Source organism: Cordyceps militaris, assembly GCF_000225605.1.
Source record: "Cordyceps militaris CM01 unplaced genomic scaffold CCM_S00007, whole genome shotgun sequence".
In the NCBI taxonomy this organism is placed as follows: domain Eukaryota; kingdom Fungi; phylum Ascomycota; class Sordariomycetes; order Hypocreales; family Cordycipitaceae; genus Cordyceps; species Cordyceps militaris.
In genome coordinates, this window is record NW_006271975.1 from 2,313,297 (window position 1) to 2,326,884 (window position 13,588).

Sequence of the window (13,588 nt, forward strand, 5' to 3'; positions counted from 1 at the left end):
CGGTGGCGGCGGCGGTGGCGGCCTCGGAGCGCGGCTGCGTGGGCGCGATGCTCTTGCCATGGCGCGCGAGGAAGCGCGTGCCGTCATCGGGGCGGAGAAAGGTCAGCCAGGCTTGCGTCTTCTTCTTGGGCTTGTCGCAGGACCAGTCCTCAATAGCGAGCTTGTTCATGAGGGGGAGCAGCTCGTGGCGGAGGGTGTCATCGGCGAGGTCCTTGGGGACGCCGCGGAGAAAAACCTCCATGATGTTGTGCGTGCGTGTGTGTTTGTGTGGTGGTGATAGGCAAAGAGGGTCCGTTTGCGGCGCGTTGGCCTCTTGATTTCTTGTGCCACCACTTGTCAGTACAATAAGTCAGCAATGAGGGGAAGGGAAAGAATGGATGAAAGAGAAAGAATTTCTCTTTTTTTTTTCGCCAGACTTTTCCTCGTTTATGTAGGAAATCGCAGGGCGCTGGTTCCCGCTGCCCAAGGATACACACAAACAACGGGCTGATGTTCTGAGACTGCTGGCTTGCCACCAAAAAAAAAAACTAATCCCACTATCACAACAGCCCACCCAATCGCCGCGCAGCTCCACGATTCACAGCAGCTTCTGGTGCGCTGGCCTGGGACTGCGCTGCAAATTCACATGCAGCATTCTCCCTATATCTTGATCATCGCATTTGTGCCACGATTCACCAGGGGTTATTTGTGACCCCTATTGTTGCTGGTAGTTGCTAGGTGGTGCAAACGCAACACTGAGAGAAGAGGGCGTCCAGCGGTGAATGAATAGGTAGTCTGGTCATCGCCACTCTGGTCAGAAAAATCGTTCAAAAAATGGGAGACTCGTCACAGGTCACAGTCCAGTCATGCGCGCAAGGAATGGCAGGTTTGCTTCTTCCTTCCTCTGCCGTCTGTCGTGCGGGTAGTAGCATACGCCCGGCTACATGCATCAGTAACCTGGTGAATCAAGAGAGCTTGTTCCCGTCCCGGTTTCCGCGTCACATTACATCTGGCTAAAATAATGAAGAAAAGGAAAGTATTGATTCAATCGCAGATGAGCAATCTTCGTCCTACCCGGCTCCCCCGGTCAGGCCCATCCCGAGCCCGGTGTGGATCGCCCGCCGCCGCCGCCGCTTCACTTCCCGACAAGACTGCCGAGATGGAGATGGAGACGGCGCTAAAACTACGACCCGTCTAACATTTATCCGTGAAGTGAAGCCGTAAAATCCCGCCAACGTTTCAATCTCTCACAATTCTGGCTCCTTTCTTTTCTTTTTCATTCCTCCTCTATTCACCCTGTTTCTTCTTCCCACCCTCCAACATTTCCTCAGCATCTCTGCCCCTCCCCCGCATGACATCACCCACCATGACCACCACCACCACCACCTCGGCCGCCGCCGCGCCCGGCATCCTCTACGTGACGATGCAGCCGCAGCCGCAGCCCGGCCTCGACCTCTTCCACTTCCACGAGTGGTACAACAACGAGCACGGCCCAACCCGCCTCTCCATCCCTTCCATCTTCTCCAACGGCCTGCGCTACTCCTCCACCTCCACCCCTGCCTTCATGGCCGTCTACGACGTCCGCCACATGCCGCTCCTCGCCACGCCCACCTACACCACGCTGCGCGCGAACCGCTCCCCGCGCGAGGCCGCCACCATTGCCCAAGTCGACGTCCGACGCGCCTTTTACGACCTGCTGCACACCAAAGCCGCGGACGAGTTCCAGCCCATTGAGAGCTTGTCCGACGCCGAGGCCGCGGGCATCGTCACCGTCGCCGTGGAAATCTCCCTCACAGAGGACCCGGCCGCCGGAGACGCATATCAGGCCTGGTACACGGAGGAGCATGTTGAGATGCTGGCCAAGGTCCCCGGGTGGCTCCGCAGCCGCCTCTTCAAGACGTCGCCGCTCCAAGAGGCCGACAAGACGACATACTTTTGCCTGCACGACTACGCGCCCACCAACGGCCTCGGCGGCCCCGTGCACGCCGCTTCCATGGACACGCCGCGCCGCACCGCCGTCTTTGACAAATACGTCGCCTCCAAATCCCGGCAGACCTTTTCCCTCTTCTACGTCTTCGGCCCCGCCTCCCGGGACCTGCACTCCCTTGCGCACTTGCCCCCGACCGTCTCCGCCGACTTCACCTCAGCCGACAACACACTCTGCACCACCGCCACCTCCATCACGTCGCGCATCACCGCCGCCGACGGGCTTCTCATCCCGTACCACCTCCAAGGCAACCCCGCGCCCGACGCGCCGGTCGTCGTCCTCAGCAACTCGCTCCTCACGTCGTACAGCATGTGGGATCCGCTCGTCGCCCTCCTCACCAAGCACCGTCCAGACCTGCGCGTGCTGCGCTACGACACGCGCGGACGGCACGCCGTCCCGCAGCCGCCCGTCGCCGCCACGCTCGCCGACCTGGCCGCCGACCTCGAGGCGCTGCGCACCGCCCTGCGCATCGAACAGTTCGCCTGCGTCATCGGCGTGTCCATGGGCGGCGCCACGGCGCTCCGCTACGCGCTCACGCATCCCGCGCGCGTCGGCCGCTTCGTCGCCGCCGACTTCAATTGCGCCGCCGCCGCGTCCAACACGCAGGCGTGGCGGGACCGCATCGCCGTCGCCCGGAGCGGCGGCATGGCCGCGCTGGCAGGCCAGACGGTCGCTCGGTGGTTCCATCCGGACACGCCGGCCGAGACGGCCGCGTGGATGACGGAGATTGTGACCGCCAATGATGTGGAAGGCTTCGCGCACAGCTGCACCGCGCTCTGGGACTACGACATGCGCGCAGAGATGCCGGCGTGCAAGGTTCCAGCCCTGATGGTCGCCGGCGAGGCCGATGGCAAGGGTGTCTTGGTGAAAGCCATGGACGGTTTCAAAGGGCTTGTGGGTGAAAACGGCGCCGAGTTGCGGGTAGTGCCGCGGACGGGACACCTGCCCATGTGTGAGAAAGCAGACGGTTTTTGGGATGCTATCAAGGACTTTGTCTGACTGTCTCGATAAAAGCAATGTGTGTACATTTGGATTTATCTGTCATGAAAGCAACTCTATAGATGCAAATGTTATAAAGGCAGTAACTCCGACCCATGTATCCCAAGGTTCTGTCCAATACCCTTCCCATGAATCAACTCATACAACGCGTAGAACATGGACAAGATAATATATACGACATGTCCGCAAACAAAGTCAGAAATAAAAAGAAACAACGCGAATGAAAACAAGACAGTAAAGAACAGAAACGTCAACAGAGACCAAAGTGTTTGACAGTGTTAGACAGACAGAGGAAGCTCTGGTCATGCTCGACGTCCCCATTCTTGCAGCACGGTTGGGTTCTGTACGGCACCGCCTTTCTGCCCGCTCAGCCACGCCCGGCACGCCATCAAGCGGGCATACTCGCCCGGGCAGTTGCCGCTCAATGCCATAATCTTGGCATCTGCGGCACCCAGTACACTGCGGCCCGCGGCATCTCGTGCGTACACATTGGCTCCCGCGTTGACCAGTGTCCTGGCAGCGAGCTTGCGTCCGCACCGGACGGCAATGTGCAGCGCGGTTTCGCCAGCGCGGTTACGTGCGTTGACATCTCCACCGCTATTGATGAGTGTTGTAAGAATCTCCGGACCAATCTTATAATCACCGTCTTCGAGAAGCTGTGCAGCAAACGCCATCAGCGGAGTGTTGCCGTTATTGTCGTAGGCATTGGCTCTGACACCCGAGTCGAGAAGCTCCTTGAGCGATTTGAGGCGCACTTTCAAGCGAGCCTCTGATGAGTCCGTTTCTCTCTTGTTACCACCGCTAGTGCGACGTCTGCCGTTCATTGTGGCACCACCGGCTGTTGCTGGGCTAGGTGTGCTATCGGCTGTGTCCGAGGATATTGTTCCAGGTACCATGCTCAAGTTTGCGGCGGCAAGGCAATGAAGACCATTGCGTCCCTGCGAATACTCCGCGGCGGGATCCTCGTTGATTGCCCTGCCAACAAAAGTCACGAGTTGTCTTTGCGCGGCAATGGCTCTATTCTCGACGGGAACAGAAGCGCTAGCGAGTGATGGAATCGAGTCCGATGACAAATTGAACACCATGTGAGCTGATTCGGAAGTGTATAGATATGGTTTACTCCCAAACGCATCGCGAGTGTTCCACGTTACGGCGTCATTTGGCTCGAGTATCTCCTGTAACACCGTCTGGCTGACGCCACTGGTTCGTAGCATGTGGAAAAAGTTGCGGCCATAGTGGTCTTGGGCGTAAATGTCCATCGATTGCCTCACTTCGGAGACTAGCCAGCTCACAAAACTTTTGTTGTTCATAGTGTCCTGGTGCATGACATGAAGAAACGACTGACCGGCCGAGTTGACCGTTTGCAGTATATCACTGGCTTTCGGATGTATGAGGATGTTGTAAAATGACATCAGACCGGTGTCCCGAGCGGCGACAAAATGCAACAATGTATTACCAAAGACATCCATGTCGGAAAAGTCTGACTCGGAAAATTCAGAAACGAGGCCTGCGAGGATGTGCGAGCCTTTTTCCGTCAGGCCACTAGGCGTCACCCAAGGTAACGCGCTGGCAGGCGCTTGTCGTAACTCATCGGCATCAGATAGCAGACAGTATCTGCGATGCTGGTCAAGCATATCTGGTTGTTGTACGTATTGATCAACTTTGAGAAAGTCGCCTGGTAGGGGGAAGGGTGAACCATCGTATGCAGCTGGGGCCACCTCATCGTTTAGCCAGTCCATGACTGTTGAATTGGCCTCAGAGATGGGTGACGTGTGCCTCGAACGTTGTGAGAAGCGGGGAATTTGTCGCATAAGTCTTTTGACAACGGCGCGGTAGGGTGAGCTGTACTCTGCCAACACCGACCTGAGGGAGGACGCCGACGTGGCTGTCGAAGAGGATGTCACAGTGGCCCGGCGCAGGTAAGGTGCAAATAGCTCTCGTTCCGTTTCCTCTTTGGCATCGGTAACATATTTCCGGGCTGTAAGACCTTGTTGAGGGGGTGACCACTTGACCCGGCCGTAGTAAGAAGCTACTGGTGATGTTGGAGCACTCCAAGAGTCCATGGAGTGATGGGGTACGTCCAACGCCGTGGGGCTGACGTTACCCTGGGTCTTGAGGGGAGTATGTAGAAGGTTTGACGCAGGTGGATCGGACCAAGCACGACAGGATGAACTATCGCTAGACTGGGAGGACATTTGAGAGGGTGAGAGGGCAAGCTGCTCGAGCCGTTGGCCCATGTCCTCAAGGGTCCTGGGGTGGATCCATCGAGGCTCCTTGTCGAGCAAGACGTTGAGATTTTTATTCGCAGAATCGGTTCCGGGGGTTTGGCTTCCAAGAGGCGACTTGTGGTGGACCACGTCGATGATTTTTTGGAGAGGCAGGTTGGTGTAGACGTAAAGGCAGGCCATTTTGACCAGGTGAAACGGGGTCCATTTGGCAGGACGGCCTGTGGCGGCGTTGAGACCATGAGCAGAAGGTGACCGAGAGAGTTTTGGCGAGGTATTGAAGTCTATCGGTGTAGCGATATCGGGCGGGATGTCGAGGCTGGGCAGTGAGGGTGGTGTCATAGTTGAAGACTTGTTGCGTGTAAGTGTTGGTTGAGTTTGGTTTGGTGTAAGTGCGGACTTTGGTGAAACTGCTCAGTCAAGGTCAAGGAACAAGCCGTTGAACCGTGATGAATGAGGAAAGATAAAAGGAGAAACCTATATGGATGACTTAATCAGGGCTTGTGCTAGTATTTAAACCAAAAGGCGTTCTAGGCGCAAGGGAGCTGCCATGCGAACGACGGCGATGCCTTTGCTTATGGCGGGCAAAGCGAGCTGGGAGGCCTGTTGGGGGCCAACCGGGGCAACTAGGAGCGAAGGGCGGGCGCATGATGGAGCGGCCCGAAATGGGCTCAAGGTTGTCGCAAGAACGGTGACTGTAGCGGTTTGAAGAGGAACGCAACATGGGCGTCATAAAGATTCGTTGGTGATGTTGTTGGCGACGGCCGTCACATCACTGTGGTGGAGGTGCCTGGCAGTCTGCCGCGAGAGCACAGCCACATCATAAGGAGCGAGTGGTGGGGCAGCGGCAGCCAGCTAGTGAGCCGGTAGGCCTCTGAAGGCGGCGAGGCGTCCGGCGAGCCATACTGGTAACGGCACAGCATTGATGAGGCTGAGATGAGGCAGAAAGCAAGGCTACAGATCAGTCGTGATGATGATTGTGCTGATGCTGGAGGCCTGCGATCCGGTACTGAAGACAAGGATGGGGTAGGTTAGTAAGTAGGTAGTAGAGCGTCGCGCAAACGGCGGCAGACGGCTCTAAAAGCTGGTGCAAACAGAGCTCCTTCCCATTGGAGTTGTGTCTGCAAGTTCCGCCAGCTGGTTGCTCTGGCTCTGGGTGGTTTGGCTGTGGCTCAATGGGCCTGCCGGCCGGGAATTATGAATTATGGCCTCAAGGCATTTCCCCTCACCACCATCACGATGCTACTTTACGCTTGCCCACGGCATCTAACAAGCCCAATCGGAGCCCAAGCTGTCCCGCGACTTGGCATCATCCACGCAGAGGTGTTCGAGCCCCCACGACCGGCCGGCCTGGGCAACACGATTGATCTCGGAAGCGGGAGCAAACGAGCAAATATCAGGTCGACTCCACGCGAAACCGATAAAATGCACAGCCCAGGAATCCATCATCCGCGACGGTTCCTGACCATCAGTTAATCCATTTCCCGTCCCGGATGCACCAAAGCCAGCTTCCAACACTACTTCTCCTCAACCACCAAGTTGACAACCTTCTCCTCAACCACCAAGTTGACAACTCGGCCGGGCAGCTGAGCCACCGCAACCCAACTGCTCAGCCTCATTCCCCCGTTAAAGCCACAAGCAGCTGGGAATTTTGTGGCATGGCTGGTGATTGCATCAGGTGCGGTTCTAGCCTTTTATTGATTTGCACAGCCTCATGTTTTGGCTGCCGTGCGTATTATCTACAAGCCATCTCAATTGAGCCAGCAGACTAACCACAGATACTCCGCCACAATGATAGATGCACACAGCACCATATACAACATATTGGGTTCCCGTTACTTTTTTTTCATGGTTGTCTTTATGAGACAACAGGAATGGATCGGAGTCAGTGAATGTTGAATGTGCCTTCCATCCCTGTATTTTTCCAGTTTGTTGACCGCTCACAGCCGCCTGCAGAGATGTGTGCACTACTTGTGAAGGCTATGGTCGCTCGACAAGAATTTTTACACCTGCACCATCTGCACCAATATTGCGCGGGTCAAGAAAACCGCTCATGAAAAGTGACAGTCGATCCTTCATGCTAATAATTTCAAGGCCCTTCTCTTTACATCCCCTATGCTTTGTCGGAACTCAAATACCGTTGCCTCAAAATTCACTGGCCGCTCTGACCCGACTTCTGTTCGGGCAAATGCCACGACCAACAACGGATTCCGTGGTTTGTCCGGTCCACTGGCTCCGTCGCCACCGAATTCTAACACGGTGGCTCACCGAGCTGATGAGCAAAAAGAAGAAAACGCTACCGGCTAGAAAGGCTAGTTGCCCAAAGAGAGTATAACGCCTCATGCCCGTCCTAGCCATTGGCCCACGACAAAAAACGCTCAAGCTCTGGATTTGAAACATCGCCTACCAACTCAACCGAGCGCTAGAGCAGAGTTAGAGTTTATCGCGATTTATGCACCCAATCCGAGAGGCTTCCCATTGGCCTCACTCTTGTTCTTGTTCATATTTTTCTCCACGACATGCGCAGGTACATTTTATCTCACATGTTTTGGCTACATACAGGTAGTAGGCAACCTTGTCATCCACCCACCTCCCCGCTAACCAAGAGGAAAAACTTTGCAAGCCAAGCGACGGCGAGTCAGTGACGATTGATGAAGTGTCAAAATCGAATGACAGAATGGCTCCGGAGTGGCGGCATTTTTCCGCTCTATAATCACGCCGAGCAACTTATTCCGGCTGCTGAATGATGGAGCGGGGTGTATCTCGAGTATCCTGCGTGCAAGCGCCCGCTCGTCATCGGCGCTAATAACTGCTGAGACGAACAGTCATGTCAGTCATTTGGCGCCCGCTGCTCAAGTTGGCTTAGCCATCCCGGTACCTGACACCTCGATCGGCTCGACGCTCATTTAACTCAGTCTACGGATAGATTTCCCCATGTTCAAAACAAAAGAGTTGATTTGATCACTGGTTTGTAGTACGAGATGAGCGTCCAGCCCCAGCGGTGCCCGCTAACCCAGAGGTGTAGGCCAATAACAAATCAGCGCCATCACTCTTGAGCCATTTTCTTGTTTCTAGAACCCCGGACTTTATAGAATGGCGTTCTTCCATCTGCTTTCCTGGCATTTCGGTCTTGTTACCCACTCAAATCTCCAGTGTGGTGTGGCTCTTCTCTCTTTTGCAGCGCATCCATTGTCTCCAGTGTGGGCGGCAAACCAGCCACGTCACTGGACACCAGAAGAAACAAAGAGGTTCCACACCAGCCAACCGGTGGGCACCAAGAGACTTCTGAAACAGCCAGTCACGTCATGAGCATCAGTCACAGTGTTGCCTAATCGGGCTGAGCGCATCTCTTGTGTCTCTCTCCATTCTCCCACAGCAGGAATGGACCATATCCGGACATCAGACCCTTTTGTCAGGAATGCAATAAAGACGATGAATCGTGAATCAAATGATCAAATATCCGAGCAAGGCAGCGGGCGCATGGGTTTGTTCGGACGACAAAAACTGGGGAAAAAAGCCCCCCCCCCCGGCATTTCATTGTCACTGGGCTGTTAAAGCGGCGACAAGTTTCTCTTCAGCTTTCCCCTGACTAGTTCACTTAGTAACTGACCAGGCTTTTGGGCTTCCGTCGGTCTTGCTCACACACCCTCCACCAGAACGGGCGTATCGCGCTGCAACCCATATCCTTCACCTCGGTTCACTCGGTAATGTTTTGACTTCCTTTCTGGCTGTCTAGTTATCGCAACTTTTTGCTTGACCCGCCCCGCCGCTGATTGTGGTGGCCTTTGCATCTGCGATCTGTGCGCACCCGACGCATCATCTGCACTGCTTGCTGTCTGTGACAGTCGTTTGCTGCACCCTGCGAAGCTCGGGCCAAAGCAAAAAAAGAAAAAGAAAAAAAGAAGCAGAGTGCGTCCCGCATGCACGATGCAGGGGGGGTGGCGGCGACCAAGCCAGGCCGACTTGATGCTGGGTCCCTTCTCCGGACAGGGCGACCAGCAGCCACGCCTTCTTTTGACATTGATCTGCGCGTCGATGAAAGCAATCAATGGGGTGCAGAAAGACCGCTCAGATACTTCCTCGTCTGTGGCTCAAAGAGAGAAAGCACGGGCGTAACTAGATGTCAACCAAGCGATCTGTGCAACCCAACACTTGGATAGGGTCTCAAAGTACGGAGTAGAACCACACCAAGTATAGTCAATGAACTTCTTTATTACTCGGTCCTTCTGTTTGTCTTTTCTGTCAAGCTTGACCTTTTTCCGCAGCCCCTGCGTCTCTACGCGGGACCTTTTGGGGCTTTTGGACTTGCCACTCTTGGCGTGGTGCCGAAAAAGGGGACCACCCCACCCTCCTCTCCCCCCAGGCTAGTTCGATTTTGACAGAGTACAGATTTTGTTTCATCAGCAGGTAAGATTGTTGGCGCTTCTGGCACAACCATGAACCCATCCACATGGCGCCTGGGGGATCGTCAGGAACAAGGGGTCATGATTACCAAAACAAAATTGGCAAAATTGGATAGACAAAAGCCCAATCCAGTAGTGAAAAAAAAAGAGAATATATTATGTGGCTAATTATTGCAATCGGCCTGTCCATAACTCTTCCAAGCGCACATGCAGCAGATATGCGTCTCGGTCGCAACTAGTTCCTATCCTTTCTAGATGAAACGAAAAAAAAATAAAACGATATCCACGAGTATCCAAATGTACAAAAATGTACAAAATGCACTGATGCTCCCTTCACCGGGAATCAAATACTCTGGCTCTATCAAACCAGATCAAAGTAAATAAATAAAAAAGTCAAATTAAATCGCATTGTTTTCCCCCAAATGTCGTAAAATTAAATGAATGTGGTTCTTTTCTGGTCAATTAGAACAGAGCAGCGGCAACACCAACGGCGACAACAGCAGCCTCGATGCCAAAGCGGCCAGCGGCGGCAGTGACCACGGGAGGCGCGGTGTGGGTAGGGACCGTGGGAGGACGCGTGGTGGTGGTGACGGCGGGAGGCTGCGTGGTGGGAGGAGGGGGCGCAACGCAGCCGCCGTTAGGACCGGGAGTCTGGCCGGGAGGGCACCCGGAAGAAGCGGGAGGAGGAGGAGGAGCCTGGCTGGAGGAGCCGGGAGGAGGAGGAGCCTGGGTAGAGGTGCCCGGGGGAGGAGGAGCCTGGGTAGATGTGCCCGGGGGAGGAGGAGCCTGGGTAGATGTGCCCCGGGGGAGGAGGAACCTGAGTCGAAGACTTGGGCGGGGTGACGCAGCTGCCGTTGGGGCCGGGAGTCTGGCCGGGAGGGCAGCCAGAAGAGGCGGGGGGAGGAGGAGCCTGGCTGGAGGAGCCGGGAGGAGGAGGAGCCTGGCTGGAAGTACCAGGAGGAGGAGGAGCCTGGGTCGACGAGCCAGGAGGAGGAGGAACCTGAGTCGACGAGCCAGGAGGAGGAGGAACCTGAGTCGACGAGCCAGGAGGAGGAGGCGCCTGGGTGCTAGTCACGGGGCAGATGGTGGTGGAGACGGAAATGGTGCTCGTCACAGTCACGGTCGACGACGCCGGGCAGCTGGGGACCTCGGGCGCGCACTTGGTAATCGTCTGGGTCGTGGTAGTGAAGATGGTCGACGTGGTCCACTGGGTGGTCGAGGCAGGCGGCGGCGTGGTAACGGCCGTCTTGGTCGTAGTGGGCTCCTCGGTGCTGGTAATGGGGCAGACGGTGGTCGACACGGGGATGGTGCTTGTCACAGTCACGGTCGACGATGCCGGGCAGCTGGTGACCTCGGGCGGGCAGTGCGTGATGGTGTGCGTGGACGTGGTGTAAAAGGTAGACGTGGTCCATCTGGTGGTAGGCGGCTGCGTGGTGACGGCCGTGCTGGTGCTGGTCGTGACGTGAGACTCGGACGAGGTGGTGGTGCCCGGGGGAGTCGAGGTGCTAACGCCGGAGGAAGTGGTGGGAATGGTAGAGGTCGACGTCTCCGTCTTGGTGGTGACGGGTGTGCTGGTGGTGGGAGGGACCGAGCTGGTGGTGGGAGGGACCGAGCTGGTGGTCACGACGGAGGAGCTGGTGGTAGGAGGAACCGAGCTGGTGGTCACGACGGAGGAGCTGGTGGTAGGAGGAACCGAGCTGGTGGTCACGACGGAGGAGCTGGTGGTAGGAGGAGCCGTGCTGGTGCTGGTGCTGCTGCTGCTGGTGACATGAGACTGGGACGAGGTGGTGACGGCAGTCGTCGTAGTAGTGCTGGTGGTAGTAACAGGAGGAGGCGTGCTCGTCGTCACCGGAGGAGTCGTGGTGGTCGTCACCGGAGGGGGAGTGCTCGTCGAGAGGCTAGTAGTCGTGGTATGCGTAGCCGTGTAAGCAACGCACGAGCACGCCGACGACAGCGCCGACACGCCGGGGCAGCCGCGGTACTGAGTCGGGATCGCCGCCGCGTCCGTGGTGATGCCCCCGATCCAGCCGATGCAGAAAGCCGGCGCCTCGCCGGCGTACCGCTTGTCAATGAGGTTGCGGTAGCAGCCGTCATGCTCGCAGTCGGGGTAGGTCCAGGCCTGGACGCCAACGGCGGCGGCCAGGGCCGAGAGGGCGACGGTAGTCTTCATCGTCAAGAAGAAAAAGCGAATGTGTAGGAGGAACGAAGGACAGGAAATAAAAACAAGTTGCCGTTTGTTTGGGTACGGAAAAAGCAGAAAGGTTGAAGAGATGGGGTTTGCTTGGAAGGACGGACGAGGAGGAAGGGTTGGGGGTCCTTATACGTCTGTTCGCCGTGCAGTCACACGCCCCCGGACCGGCCAGCAGACCACGGACAATGGTGAGTTGTTGGCGCCCGTTTGCCTGATGGCAGGATCCTTGTCCGGCTTTCACTCTTCAAATCTGCGTCTCTCCACTGACCGGGAGAGATGGGACTGACGACTGGGCGTAAACGCAGCATTCAACAAGGAAGCCCCCCGTGGTGGTTCCCAATATGGATCCCCAGCCGCCCATGCCACAATACGAGCCCGGCTTTTAGACACACCCCAGCCTGTAAAAATAGCCTTGCGAGAAATGGCCGGGGGGCTCGTGAAAGGGAAAAAGACGCACACCCCCCTTGCGATCCGAAAGAGACTGGTTGTTAGAAGCCGGAGGCCGTGGCGCCCTGACGTCCATCTTGGACTATCTACTGGGTCCTGGGGCACGCCCCCCTTTCGCTTGGTGGGTGATTTCAGCAGAAATGGTTGGCCAGCAACTTCTCACCTGTTGTTGTAATAGCGGCAAGAGAAAAAATAGAGTCGGTGGCTGCCCCAGCATGTCTTGCCCCAGTATGTCTTGCCCCAGCCCTTGCAACTACCAGAACAGGAACTTCAGCGCTTCAGTGGTTCACTGACAGCGACTGGTTCCATTGTTTCTTTTGCTTCTTTGTTTCACCAGCAGCGATGGGCTAGGGGTCCTGCAGCGCGCCTTGGTCATCCAGCAACATACCTTTTTTTCTATGATGGCTGGGAAGATGAATGGCTGGGACTGTGGTCATGGCAGCTTGTTGCAGACAAAGCGCCGAGCACCTTGTCAATTGCACCGCCGCCGTGCAACATCAGGCAAATATGAGCCGGTGAATTAGCCATGTAATTTTAAACAACCAATCTGCACAGATGAGTTTGCTCCCCGGCTTCCTCGTCCTTGATTCGTTACACAACAAGTGACTAATAAAGCCTTCGTATCGACAAGTTGGGCGCTGGGGCTAAAAACAATACATCGAAGCACTGGCCTTGCCAGGCGGTGTCATCGCAGTTCAACTTGGTCGTGGACTCGTGGTGCCTGGTCTTGGCGAGAAGCCGGTGCTGCCGCTTACGAAAATTCGAGATGGAGATGGGACCCTCAGTACTCCGCAATACAGTACAACCCCCCGTATGCCGGATGGTTGCTCCGTCTTGGTGCGTTGGCGATGATGATCATGCAAGCTGGGCGGCTTGTCAGTGGCCAGGAGAGACCCAAGCGAGACTATGGTTCAAAAAGAAACATGCACTCACGTTTTCCACTTTTTCGTCTTGATTTTTTCTTTTCCGTAACCACACTGAATCAATGGTAGCCTGTAGGATACAATAAGGTAACGGGGTTGTTTGAACGATTTGCTGCCCTTTGTTGTTTGCTGATGCGCCGAATGCTAACGTTACAGTGTTCGTCTTCCTGCAGTAACTAGTGTTGTGTGTGGCCCAAGCATGGCCACCAACCATTTTCTTTTGTTCCTCGTGTTGCCATTCGCGCTCTCTGCTGGTAACTAGTTACTTATTAGTAAAGAGATGGTTCCATTGTTCTTGCATCTTGTTTATTCTCGCTTACAAGTAGGAGCCGCATGTGGGTTTTGCCGGCCGCAATGACGTTTGTCCCACCACCACCTCATTGCTTCATGCAGCGGCGTCTGCTTGGCAGCTTGGTTCCCCAGCAGCAAGCCGT

General features: G+C 55.9%; 3 protein-coding genes across 3 annotated transcripts; 1 reads left to right on the forward strand and 2 right to left on the reverse strand.

Annotated features, from left to right (window-relative positions):
* Window positions 1-1,345: 1,345 nt before the first annotated feature.
* Window positions 1,346-2,965, forward strand: CCM_08943 (alpha/beta hydrolase, putative; the record flags this gene model as incomplete). Its single annotated transcript, XM_006674078.1, has 1 exon — window positions 1,346-2,965. One exon carries the CDS (start codon window positions 1,346-1,348, stop codon window positions 2,963-2,965), a length of 1,620 nt encoding a protein of 539 aa, XP_006674141.1.
* A 302-nt stretch (window positions 2,966-3,267) lies between these two features.
* Window positions 3,268-5,532, reverse strand: CCM_08944 (ankyrin repeat-containing domain; the record flags this gene model as incomplete). Its single annotated transcript, XM_006674079.1, has 2 exons — window positions 3,268-3,424; window positions 3,452-5,532. The coding sequence occupies 2 exons, from the start codon at window positions 5,530-5,532 to the stop codon at window positions 3,268-3,270; spliced, it is 2,238 nt and encodes a 745-aa protein (XP_006674142.1).
* Window positions 5,533-10,055: 4,523 nt separating this feature from the next.
* CCM_08945 (uncharacterized protein) lies at window positions 10,056-12,307 on the reverse strand (the record flags this gene model as incomplete). The annotated part of the gene is made up of 5 exons (XM_006674080.1): window positions 10,056-10,349; window positions 10,411-11,757; window positions 11,950-12,018; window positions 12,053-12,163; window positions 12,242-12,307. 5 exons carry the CDS (start codon window positions 12,305-12,307, stop codon window positions 10,056-10,058), a joined length of 1,887 nt encoding a protein of 628 aa, XP_006674143.1.
* Between the last annotated feature and the right edge of the window lie 1,281 nt (window positions 12,308-13,588).